Source organism: Xiphophorus hellerii, chromosome 8, assembly GCF_003331165.1.
Source record: "Xiphophorus hellerii strain 12219 chromosome 8, Xiphophorus_hellerii-4.1, whole genome shotgun sequence".
Classification (NCBI taxonomy): Eukaryota; Metazoa; Chordata; class Actinopteri; order Cyprinodontiformes; family Poeciliidae; genus Xiphophorus; species Xiphophorus hellerii.
In genome coordinates, this window is record NC_045679.1 from 26,184,324 (window position 1) to 26,196,532 (window position 12,209).

The 12,209-nt window shown below is 39.8% G+C and overlaps 1 protein-coding gene across 7 annotated transcripts; it reads right to left on the bottom strand.

Moving 5' to 3' along the window:
* Positions 1-2,278: 2,278 nt before the first annotated feature.
* Positions 2,279-11,598, bottom strand: LOC116724404 (uncharacterized). 7 transcript variants are annotated; one of them, XR_004340154.1, is made up of 14 exons: positions 11,196-11,598; positions 10,541-10,694; positions 7,082-9,259; positions 6,807-6,946; positions 6,459-6,663; positions 6,252-6,356; positions 5,949-6,139; positions 5,696-5,837; positions 4,795-5,433; positions 4,549-4,703; positions 4,324-4,405; positions 4,105-4,224; positions 2,616-2,769; positions 2,279-2,533 (listed from the first exon to the last, which is right to left on the bottom strand). XR_004340154.1 is itself a non-coding variant. In XM_032570072.1 (11 exons), the coding sequence occupies exons 1-10, from the start codon at positions 11,241-11,243 to the stop codon at positions 4,820-4,822; spliced, it is 3,735 nt and encodes a 1,244-aa protein (XP_032425963.1). In that variant the 5' UTR covers positions 11,244-11,598; the 3' UTR covers positions 4,210-4,703; positions 4,795-4,819. The 7 variants fall into 7 exon arrangements, 3 of the variants coding, with proteins under 3 accessions (XP_032425963.1, XP_032425964.1, XP_032425965.1); XR_004340151.1 differs by lacking the exon at positions 4,324-4,405 and having other exon boundaries at positions 4,105-4,161; XR_004340153.1 differs by lacking the exon at positions 4,324-4,405.
* Positions 11,599-12,209: the final 611 nt, after the last annotated feature.

Genomic DNA, 12,209 nt, shown 5'->3' on the forward strand with positions numbered 1-12,209 from the left:
TGTCATGTTGTGGTGAAGGCTGATGTAGGACTGCCAAATGCAGAGACGGAGGCGACCAGTGAACTGAAGTGATGACTGATCAGTTTACTGGTCCCAGTGCTGGTGGTGATTGGTGTCTAACCCACTATTCCATTTAGAAATTCCATATCAATTCTACCAATTGCAATCGATTCATAGACCTTAAATATCCAGTTGTTGCAAAAAACAGATATAAACAAATACTTGCTGGTGCTGAAGTTCAAATAACAGATTTTGATGTTGTGAATGGTATTCTTAAAATAAATAAGTTAAAATCTAAAATATAACAGCCTTTGCCTTATTTAATAAGGACTAGGTGGAAAAGAGGGTTTGGTCGATAAAACATTTTGTCAATAATTTTGGCCAACTTAGTACGTCCATTCACAGCGCACTGTTGTTCTGTTTATTTGCCAAACATTTTTATTATTATTCACATTGTGAATATAATTTACAAACAAACCAAAGGACTTTTGAACTTCTAACAAGTGACATTCTGAAAACTAGAATATTTTTGGTTGCAGGTGACCTGGCTCAACTATTATCATCGTTTACCAGAATGTCTCATTGGAAACTTTTCCTATAAGGACTCCAGTTCAACCAGTAAACTGACTGGTGTCCCACTATTCCATTTAGAAATTCCATATCAATTCTACCAATTGCAATCGAGTCATAGACCTTAAATATCCAGTCGTCGCAAAACCCAAAGTGATTCATTTAAAACTTTAAATGTAGCTTCAACCTGGAAAGACTCACACAGAGAGAAAGGAGGTTTTAGAAAGTTTAATTGACAAGAAATAATCTTCGGCGCTCGGACCCCGGCAGTAGACACTGAGCTGGTAACTGCCAGAGAGAATGATCTGCTGTGGATGAGCTTTTTTTTTTTTTCCTACATGAAAACCTTTTTGAATAAAGTCACTGGTTACATAAATTAAACCAATGTGTAAATTCTAACTATAACTGTCTACATCTCACCTGCTCAGCCAATCACCTGATCACGCGCCTCCCTAACGGCGGCGGCCTCATCTCCTCCACCCTTCATAAAGTCCGGCTTGATGTGTGCAACTGCTCCTCACCTGAGCTTCCATCACCTCCACCCAGTCTCCACCTTCGCTCAGCATACCTTTAATCTTATGTTTGTATTATGACTTTGTAACCTAACAATATGTTTCTGTATGGCCTCGCTTTATTAAAAAAAACAAAACAAAAAAAAATAGTTGATTCTGACTGCTAAAACATAAACTTAGCCGTTTGTCAGGTTTGTAGAGAAAATTTGTATTGATTCCAGTCATTGTTCAAAAACTATAGGAAACATTTTATTTACACATAGAAAATACTGCAAGTTATTAACTTTGCTTGTATTTCTAATTGTTTAAAACAAGGTTATCCAATTGTTAAACAACGCTGTTGAAATATATTTACAACTACCGTATTTTCCGCACTATAAGGCGCACCTAAAAACCTTCAATTTTCTCAAAAGCCGACAGTGCGCCTTATATATGGACCAATATTGAGCCACAACAGGTCTCGCAACTACGGTAAGCAGCCACCGACTTCATTTCCCCCGTAGAAGAAGAAGCGCGCGGTGCACACTGGGTTTTGTGTAAAGACCCCAAAATGTCTCCTATTAAGAGACACGCTTACGACGCAGAGTTTAAGCTCAAGGCGATCAGTCACGCAGTAGAACACGGGAATAGAGCAGCAGCCAGAGAATTTAACATGAACCAATCAATGGTTATAGCAGAAGTGGAGGAAGCAACAGCTGTTTATTCATTTTGGGAATGAACAGAGTTTTCAGAACGCTGGTTTGTAATTATTAATAAAGTTTGACTGACCTATCTGACTGTTTTGTTGATATTCCCTTTAGCGCAGCTTCATCTAATGGATGCATAACGTAACCCCAGCCTCTACTGTAGCGTCTATTCTATGCGCCTTATAATGCGGTGTGCCTTATATATGAAAAAAGTTTTAAAATAGGCCATTCATTGAAGGTGAGCCTTATAATGTGGTGCGGTACTTTATTGGTTCTACTCTCTCTTCAACATGTTACAGCCACAATGTAACTTTGTCTGGAAACGACACCATTTCTATGAAAACTAAATAATGTAAATCAACTGAGCTGCAACAAAAGGAACATTCAAAACCGTACATAATATTGAAAGAACACATTATGAAAAAGGATGACTGCACAAGTCAAAAGGCAAATGTGCTTCAGCAGAAATGATTTAAAGTGGCATGTCACAAAAAAAAAAAAAAAAAGACGAACAGCAACGTGTGGCAACTGAAATGTGTGAAAGACTGTGGAAAACAACTAATATTCTCCTTGCATTCAGTATTGACAGTCAGTGCAGTGTCCAGGTCGGCCATCACAGTAGTAACCAGGGTACTCTCCTTGTCTTCCATTGCCGGTGAAGCCCACACAGTTTTTATATTGCAGGAAGAAAACGTTACAACCGCAAAAAGGAATCCGGTTTTCTGCCTTGAATGACTCTGAAAATTTGCCCCAAGTTGATCTCACCTGTTAATGAAAAACCGATTTCATGTAGTTAAAATCTAATTTCGCATGTTTGAGGTGAAAAAAAAAAGTCAAAGGTCCTTACCATCCAGCCAAGCAAAGTGAGTCTTCTTCCTGAAAACTGGATCAGACACAATGGCTTCAAAGCACTTGCAGGTCAATGCCAAGGTGAGGTAAGCCGAGTCTCCCTGTGCTAGCGCCACCTCCTGGAGAACAGCTTCAAGTACATTCAAAGGCATCTGAAAAAGGGTTAGGATTAGGGTAAATCATATTTTCACGACATTAAAAAAACCCTACAACATTAACTCATATGTAGGCCTGTCACGATAGCAAATTTTGCTGAGCAATTAATTGTCTCAAAAATTATTGCGATAAACGATAATATTGTTTGAAGACCTTTTAACACTGATGTAATGGAAATGACGTAATAATGCATGTTATTTCCTGCCAAAGATAGATACACTTTATTTTCAAAAGAATATTTAACACTGGAACTGATAAACAAAACAACCAAAAACAAAAATAAAATGGATTCTCAGTCTCCATTAACAAAAAATGCACTTGAATAAAACCTAAACATAAAGCGAAAGTGGAAATAAATACTGCATTCAACCAAAAGATTATGAAGTCTGTATATTATGTTGCCCTTCAGTAATAATTAGATTTAAATAGAGAAGATGGGCACATCGACTACCTGATGCAATAGTTCACACTACATGATTTTTTGCTCGTATTTTTCCCGTTACAACAATCTTAAAACGTTGGTCTTTCTAAGATTGTGTGGTGTGTTACGGTAGATCGTCGTTGCCGCTCCGATCCAAATCAGGGGTTTTCCCCGACTGGGAACTTAACGCAGCCTGTTGAATGTGACAGGTAGCCAATCAGAAAGCGCGGATTCTCCTCCGTGTTTTCTGAGGGGACATTACGGAGGGGAATCCCAAACAGCTGACACGACGCAACCCGAAGTCCAGCGGACATTGGAGATGATATGTGGAAACAACATTAATGTTTATTCAACATGCAAAGAATATAGAAATGACAAGAGGAGGAGTTGGAGCCAAATTGCTACCGCAGTTGATAAACCCGGTAATTTTTCAGCTGTTCTTCCTTAACGTGACGTAAATAGGTTATAATGATTTTCATTCAGTCAGGACTTTACACTGACACTGGCAACATGCATTGCAGGTAGATTGTAGTAAAGCATTAATTAATGCCTGGTTTTAAAATTAGTTAACTGGACTTGTAGCCATTATTTTGTGCCCATTGTTGGAAACCACACGGCAGGAACGAACCCGATCGAACAGTTTAGCTAGGATTTCTGTCGGCTAATGTTTGATATCAGGTTTTGAAAATGGCTAAGATCTGTCCTGTGCGCTGGGCTTTACACTAAGGAAATGAGGAAGGGAGGGTCAGTGGAGAGCACCGGAGTTTAGCCTTTTTTCATTCAGTGCCATTAGCTGAAAGAGAAAAAGGTCGGAAGAGACGATAATGCCGATAATGAAAATGACGTCGATAGTTTTAATTTATCATCGCGACAGGCCTACTCATATGGCTTGAAATATATTTAAACTCACCTGCCCATTGACGTCTTGCAACAACCCAAGAGTGAACACATCTCTTCTAGTGAGGACCTGCCCATCAACACAAGCAACATATTCACCTTCATCTCTGGTTTGGTCTAATACTTGAGCAAGCTTAGGAAAGACAAACTGAAGATAAATACATTTGTGTTAACTTGATTTTTCACAATATTATGCATTCCTCAAGTATGTGTACTGATATGCACAACTTACAATGTGTTTATACTGCTGGTTTGTGGAAATTTCACTTTTTACTTCATGACTGATTTTCTCCAGTAGAAAACTATTGGGAACACTGTTGTGCAGTGTGATTTGTAATAAACAAATATTGAAACACATGACCATGTCATAACTGCAAGTACCGACAATTCTTACAAAAAACCCCAGAAAGAAATATTAAAAAGACAAACACAAAGCAAAGTCGATATAAACATTTACCAAAGTCGTTTCTGTGGTATTAGGCTGTTGACTCCAGGTGGATTTATTTGCTTCAGTTGGTTTTAAGCTTGTCAAAGAGTCAGCAAGAGGACATTGGTGAGTTCGAACAACGCTGGCTTCCAAGCTGCAAGCATGTTGCTGGTTTTTCTCACAGCCTTTATCAACAGAAACAATCCTACATTAATATACATACTGTGCTTTAATTTCAGAGACTACCACAACAATAACACAGAAGTTGAGTATTACCCGTTAGAAATGCATCCATTTTGGTTTAGGACCAAAATTTTAGAATTCCTTGTTTGGCTTCTGTGTTCTTCCGAAGATTGAAATGGTGGAGGATGTTTCTTTGCAGAAAGACGTGCGTGGATGGGGTGAGCGTGTTGAGGAAGTAGTTGTTCTTCCTCATGCCTGCAAATAGTTGCTTTGCACACTGACTGTTTAATCTTCCTGCAAGTTCCGGAACCATCTCAATCCGCCGCAAGACGTCCTCGTCATCCTCGTCGTCCTTGCTATTGCCTCGGCGGGAAACATCACTGAGACAATAATGCTCTAATGAGCCAGTAACAGGATGTCCTCCCTTGTCTCCAGGTTCTTTCCGGTTATTCAACCAGGGCAGGTTCACAGCGAGGTTTTTCTCAGTAGCTTGTCTTATGTTTTCAGGTGTGGGCTCAACCAATCTACCTTCGTGGATGGTAAATGGTGTATCCTCAGGGCACCTCTTCTTTAGATGACTTACTAATCCCCTGGGGTTGTCGTACACCGTAATATTTGGAAAAAACTTCCAGGACAAAAGAAGGTCTGCAAAGTCTCTAGGGCTCTCCGCTCTCAGGTTAAACTTTACAGAATAAATAACGCCACAGGGACAAGTGATTACAGCCCACCCACCTGAAACAACAAATCATATCATTACTTGTACAGCATATTAACTTATCTGGCTCCTTGTTGTTGTGTACTAAATTAAGCTTAACAAAAGCATTGACATTACTATGACAATGTGTTCTATGTTCAAAATAGCAGATAAACAAGGCATGGCTGTTTTTTTTTGTCATTTAAATTTTTATCAGCTCATACAGTTACAGTACTTTGGTAGGGGTAAAATGGCAACAAATTGAACATTTTCTGTTAGAAGTTGCTGTCACACACTTACCAGAGGCACCGCACACTTTATCAAAAACCTCGTTATGTGTGGCTCTAGAAGCCATTCTGTCCTGCAGACGGAGCACAAGATCCATCTTAGAACCTGTGCTGTCAATTCCACATTGACTGCAGAGTCTCCTGATCTCAGATAGCTTTAAAACAACACAAAATGGGAGTTATTTGTAATGTTTTTTAACCCTCCTGAAACACCAACACAATCAGAAAATTAAAAAAAATAAATAAATAAATAAACAAGAGACTACCTTGAGATTGAGAACCTCATCTGCAAGCCGCTCTTCTGTGAGAAACTGGTCTACATCACTGTTGGAATCAGGCAAGTGGACTTTTTCACTCTCTGTGTTCATCAAAATGTCAGATCGTCTCGTCTGTGGTCCAATCCAGGGGGACCAGTTGTGATAAGTAGCTTTTACAACAAAAGGATTCCTGCGGCCAGCTGAGAAATGCAATGGAGACAAGCAAATACATTTTTTGAGGCACGTTAATGCATGAATAACTTGGTGCACAAAATGTTTCCAACTTCTCTGTTGAATAGACACCAGACTTACGCGGATAAAGTCCACGGCTAATCACTTCCATAGTAACCGCTTCCCAAAAAGAGCGTGCATTCACTTTGCCATTATAGTGTTGAGGTGGGTTTGGTATTTCACTAACTTTAAAAATAAAACAAAAAACACAGGATTCCATCTTTTTTCAAATGTTCATTTCAAATGAAAGGATTTTCATCCTTGCAGGTTTCAAACTTAAAGACCTACCTGGCATGCTGAAAACACCTTTCTTATGGCGTTCCATGACAACAACTGCAGGATGATACCCACACGAAATGCATGAGTATTGGTAATCATGGTCACTTAGACCTTCAAACGACAGATATGCCTGCAGGATCCGATCCTTGTTAGGAAAGTTCTCTCCTTCTGTGTATTCGATCATTTCGATTATGCGACTTACAGCGGTGTGAGTCTACGGAAAGAATTAGGGCACATTTGCAAAGTCACAGTAATGCATTTAGATGAAAAGTTCACAAATGTGTCTTTTACCATTTGTTGTAATGTGTTAAAAATAATATTCACATTCTACACAAATAATTAAAAACTACAACTAACCTGCAATGCATTCCTGAGTACCAGACACAGATGTATGGACAGCAGCAAGTGATCGTTGAAGTTGTGGACACCATCTTCCCAGTCTTGATATCGGTAAACCATGGAACAGGTGGGGCAAGTCTTCCTGTATGTTGATATACCTACAAGGATATTAAAAAGGTTACCATTAAGATCTTACGTTGACATGATGGAATAAAAATAGGAATATTAGTCTTATGGAAATAAAAATAAATCAGCACACTTGTAATCAGAGCGGAGTAGAGTAAATTACAAACCTTTAACTACTCCTGTCATAGTCAATATTTTAGCAGTGGAAGATACCAACTGAGGGTCACCAAGACTGGCGTGTTGTCCACATTCTGTGCATTCGGTCTCTGATGGGATCAGATGTTTGGGGAACCCACTGAGAGCCTTGGCGTCTCTACTGCTGGTGATAAGGCTGTCGGGAAGATCGGCAGGTATTTTCTTCTGGTAAATCAAGTACTTGATTATCCTCTCTGCTGCTTCATCGGTGATGGAACCACTATCCTCCTGACATTCTGATACTGTTGTCCCACACATAACATCCTCCTCTGAATTCACTGCCTCTTTGAACATGTCTGGCATTTTTTCAAAGAGATGCCACATTGCTGTAGCCTTGTGCGTACAGGACCTTTTGCCCTCTGTACATGCACAATGCCAGGTGTTTTTTCCTTTGTCATAAGTGACGATGACCCGTCCAAGTCTGCTGAAAAACACCATTTTAGGTTCAAAGACAGACACGTGAAAAGTTGTGTCTGTCCCACTGCCAAAAAGAAGAACTGAAAACGGCGTATTATTTGATAGCGCCTCCTGCTGATTTTTTAAAAGTTCTTCTTTTCTTTGAAAACTGAACCATAAGTTGTCAACCAGGATGTTGAGGGTAGTTTCAGACAGAGGTCCTTCTGAGTCTGTGGCGAGTGAACAAAAGCGTAATGACTGAATGTGTTCACACTCAAAAGGCAAAATCCCACTTCGCTTGGCAAACTGTGCATTCACATTACACCTGTCAAGCTCACATTCTGATCTGTGAAACTGTGACCAGGTGTTTTTTATTACATGTAAAGGTTTTGATGGACCATAAAAGGATTTCTCAACAGCAAAAACACCTTTTTTGGCATCCACACACTGACTCCTTAAATGATGATTTTGTGAAATCAGCTCCACATTTTCCTGGTGTTTTCTTTTCAAATGAATACGAAGATTCTTTTTTCTCAGGCGCAAATGGCACATTTCACATGTAATCATGTCTTCTGAGCGGACAGGTGCCTGTGTTGCCTGCAGGTTGGTAGCTATTGGATGGACAAGTGTCTGTGTTGCCTGCAGGTTGGTAGCTGTTGGATGGACAAGTGTCTGTGTTGCCTGCAGGTTGGTAGCTGTTGGATGGACAAGTGTCTGTGCTGCCAGGATGTTGGTAGCTGCTGGATGGACAAGTGGCTGGGCTGCCTGCAGGTTGGTAGCTGTTGGATGGACAAGTGTCTGTGTTGCCTGCAGGTTGGTAGCTGTTGGATGGACAAGTGTCTGTGCTGCCAGGATGTTGGTAGCTGCTGGATGGACAAGTGGCTGGGCTGCCAGGATGTTGGTAGCTGCTGGATGGACAAGTGGCTGGGCTGCCTGCAGGTTGGTAGCTGTTGGATGGACAAGTGTCTGTGTTGCCTGCAGGTTGGTAGCTGTTGGATGGACAAGTGTCTGTGCTGCCAGGATGTTGGTAGCTGCTGGATGGACAAGTGGCTGGGCTGCCAGGATGTTGGTAGCTGCTGGATGGACAAGTGGCTGGGCTGCCTGCAGGTTGGTAGCTGTTGGATGGACAAGTGTCTGTGTTGCCTGCAGGTTGGTAGCTGTTGGATGGACAAGTGTCTGTGCTGCCAGGATGTTGGTAGCTGCTGGATGGACAAGTGGCTGGGCTGCCTGCAGGTTGGTAGCTGTTGGATGGACAAGTGTCTGTGTTGCCTGCAGGTTGGTAGCTGTTGGATGGACAAGTGTCTGTGCTGCCAGGATGTTGGTAGCTGCTGGATGGACAAGTGGCTGGGCTGCCAGGATGTTGGTAGCTGCTGGATGGACAAGTGGCTGGGCTGCCTGCAGGTTGGTAGCTGTTGGATGGACAAGTGTCTGTGTTGCCTGCAGGTTGGTAGCTGTTGGATGGACAAGTGTCTGTGCTGCCAGGATGTTGGTAGCTGCTGGATGGACAAGTGGCTGGGCTGCCTGCAGGATGGTAGCTGCTGGATGGACAAGTGTCTGTGTTGCCTGCAGGTTGGTAGCTGTTGGATGGACAAGTGTCTGGGCTGATGCACAGCTGGACACCATATTGAAAGTCGCTGTGTGCTTAACCAAGTGATTAACAAACCTGTCCCTTCTGTCAATGGTCGAAAAACAGTACGGGCAATGAAAGTGAGATGTGTCTCTACAGGGTAGGCCACATCTGAATATATGGAATTCTGCAGTAACAAAAAGAAATGAATAAAATTAAAAACAACATCTATATACATTGCAGATATTCTTAAACAAGACGTGGTTCATTCCCACTTAAAATAGAGCAAGGACACAGTTTAATAGCTACTAACATAAAAGAAAAAGGTTATTACACATCAGGAAATAAGCAAATGATTGGTAGAAAAAAAAGGCATGTTTGAAATCAATCACTGTAGATTCTTTAACATTATTGTTACTGTTTTGTAGGATTTAACAGTTAATTTTAGAAGTCACAATGGCTTCCAGATAACAAATATATACTCAAAAAAAAAATACAAAAATTGAAATTGTAAAAGTGATATTGCTCAAACAGCCAAGGGCAATTAGATTTACTCAATTACTCTGTAACTTTTGACAAAAATAAAATAAAATTAGGACTATTTTTCCATATGTTATGCTCTTGAGTAAATTTTGTTGATACGCAACCTAATGCGAGTATCTTAACTGAATGAATAACCATTAAAAAAAAACAAAAAAACATGATACACGGATAAATGTTGTTTATGTTAGGTTTCTTCTAACTTTAATTTGTTGTCTTGTATTAATATTTTTCATTTTTGGTTTTAAAATACCTAACAGTGCACATAACTTCATTTTTTATGAATATTACATTGCACATTACGATCAGTAAAAAGAAAAAAAAAGTGTTAAGAAGTGCTGGAGTTAGTCCACGTAGACAACACTCCTATGCAGTCTAGAGATAGTCCAAATGGCCTGAAGGATTGTAAGTACCCTTAAGTACCCTGGTAATGGCCTCAACGCATCTCACAGTTGCACAATTGTTCCTTAGACTTAGACTTCGACTTAGACTGGATAATGCAGCACAACATCAGCTGCAAAAGGTCACATCTCTCCAAAAACACTTCATGTATGCTTCAAAACTAGACTGAAGAGCATTACCTTACAGGAGATCTGATCTCCTGTTGGTATCATAGATACCCACCCCCAACATGGACTATTCACACTCCTACCTTCTGGCCTGACGGTCAACGACCACATGAACAATAGAAGAATAGAAGAATGGATGAATGGATGCTAATTTGAGCCATCAGAGTCGTCAGTTTGGACTCAGGGTCTTTTGGCACTGTATCAGTAAGTCTGGGGAGAAATCAAAAACCTAGTACTCCTAGTGTACTTAATAATAGCCATTTCACCAAATACTTTGTTACTCTTACTTGTGTAGTTTGCACTGGTAAGTATGTAAAAAAATTTTTTTTAAAATATTTTTCAAGTGTAGTTTTACATACCGTTATGTTGAACCATAGCAGTTGTTGCTATATGGTTCTGTACCTTGTACGATGCATCGGCACTGTACGAGCAAAGGGGACAGCAATATTTATCGTTCACGCAATACGGAAGAATCTCCTCTCCGTTCCGAATGTTGCAAACGGATACGTGGATCTGAATAATGAAAATTTGAAAACAAAGTTTGAGCATAAAATACATTTCTCAATTATACATGTTATCTACTTTTTATCTAATGTTAAATGGACTGAACTTCTATAGCGCTTTTCCAGTCATTTTTGACCACTCAAAGCACTTTACACTAGAGTCACATTCACCCAGTCACACATTTATAACACCCATACACAGATCGGTAGGCAATTTGGGGTTAAGTGCCTTGCCCAGAGGCACATCGACATGTGGCAGGAGGAAGCTGGAATTGAACCTACAACCTTCCGATCGCAAGACGACTACTCTACCAAAGAGCCACTATAATGGTGACCTGAAGGGAAATAATTGGCTATGCTACATGCTAAAATTAGCCTTCCCCTGTGTGAATTACGAATTTCACTAGCTTAGATTATTGTTTATTATATTTTCAACCTGATCTAGAAAAGCGTAATATATATAGTACTCTGATTCATTATGTGAAAAAAAGTTTCAAGAAGATACAAATACCTTTTGTTGCCTTTGTGGGTTTTGCATTGTGGATCGTGTGCCGAACATCAGTGGAAGAACCTCTCAAACTTCTTTCAGTCGACCTCTGAACCCCGCTTCTTTAAGGTATCCTATACCTTATTGTTTCCAAATAAGGTATAGGACTGGCCCCGCCCCTTTCTGTTTGCTGCAGCGAGGTCCTTCTCGTTGAACTGGAAGCTATCAAGCTAATTTTCTATTTGCAGCGACGCAAATCGTTTTCCTAAACATTACATACCAAGAGACACGCTCTCACTCTGACCGGCGGTGGCTCTGCGTCCAGGAAAGCAGGCAAGGCGACAAAATGCGGTCGAGATTCATTTGAAGCTGCAGGTCACTTTTGAACCGACACCCAGCTTCGCAGTTCTTCTTCTTCTTTATATTATGGCGGATCGCATGCAACTTTAAGGTGCATACCGCCACCTACTGTACAGGAGTGTGTAGCAACATTCCTTTACATCTATCAAATTCTATTTTTAAATTTTCTATTCTGAAGATAAATAAATAATGCTTTCCTTAATCTGTATATAAATTGACCTGTCCTGCCAACTATTCTTCTCAATTTCCCCCTTTCAGCTTCACATGTTTTACAGTTCATCAATACGTGTTCATGTTCTTTCTCTGCACATCATTCACATTTATCATTATTTTGTCTCCCTATTAAATATAAAATGTCATTTAAATAGGTATGACCTACTCTTAAAGAAAACACAACGCAGAGTCTAAGGAACAGCGAGGTGTCGTCTCACACGGACAGGGTTACATGTATATATATATATATATATATATATATATATATATATATATATATATATATATATATATATGTAACTTAATATATATAAGGTGTGAGGCCTTTTAATTTTAATTGTCATAATTTAAAGGCCTCACATTTTTAATTATGACATTAAAAGTGTCATAATAATGACACTTTTAATGTTATCATATATTAATATATATATATATATAACTTAACTGTCATAATTAAAAGGCCTC

Excerpts from the sequence above, each read along its gene's own strand:
- LOC116724404 (XM_032570072.1), bottom strand. The coding sequence starts at position 11,243 with ATGTTCGGCACACGATCCACAATGCAAAACCCACAAAGGCAACAAAAG. Across the intron at positions 6,357-6,458 it reads AGGTGTTTTCAGCATGCCAG|TTAGTGAAATACCAAACCCA; the intron begins GTAGGTCTTTAA and ends TTATTTTTAAAG. Across the intron at positions 5,838-5,948 it reads ATGAGGTTCTCAATCTCAAG|CTATCTGAGATCAGGAGACT; the intron begins GTAGTCTCTTGT and ends GTTGTTTTAAAG.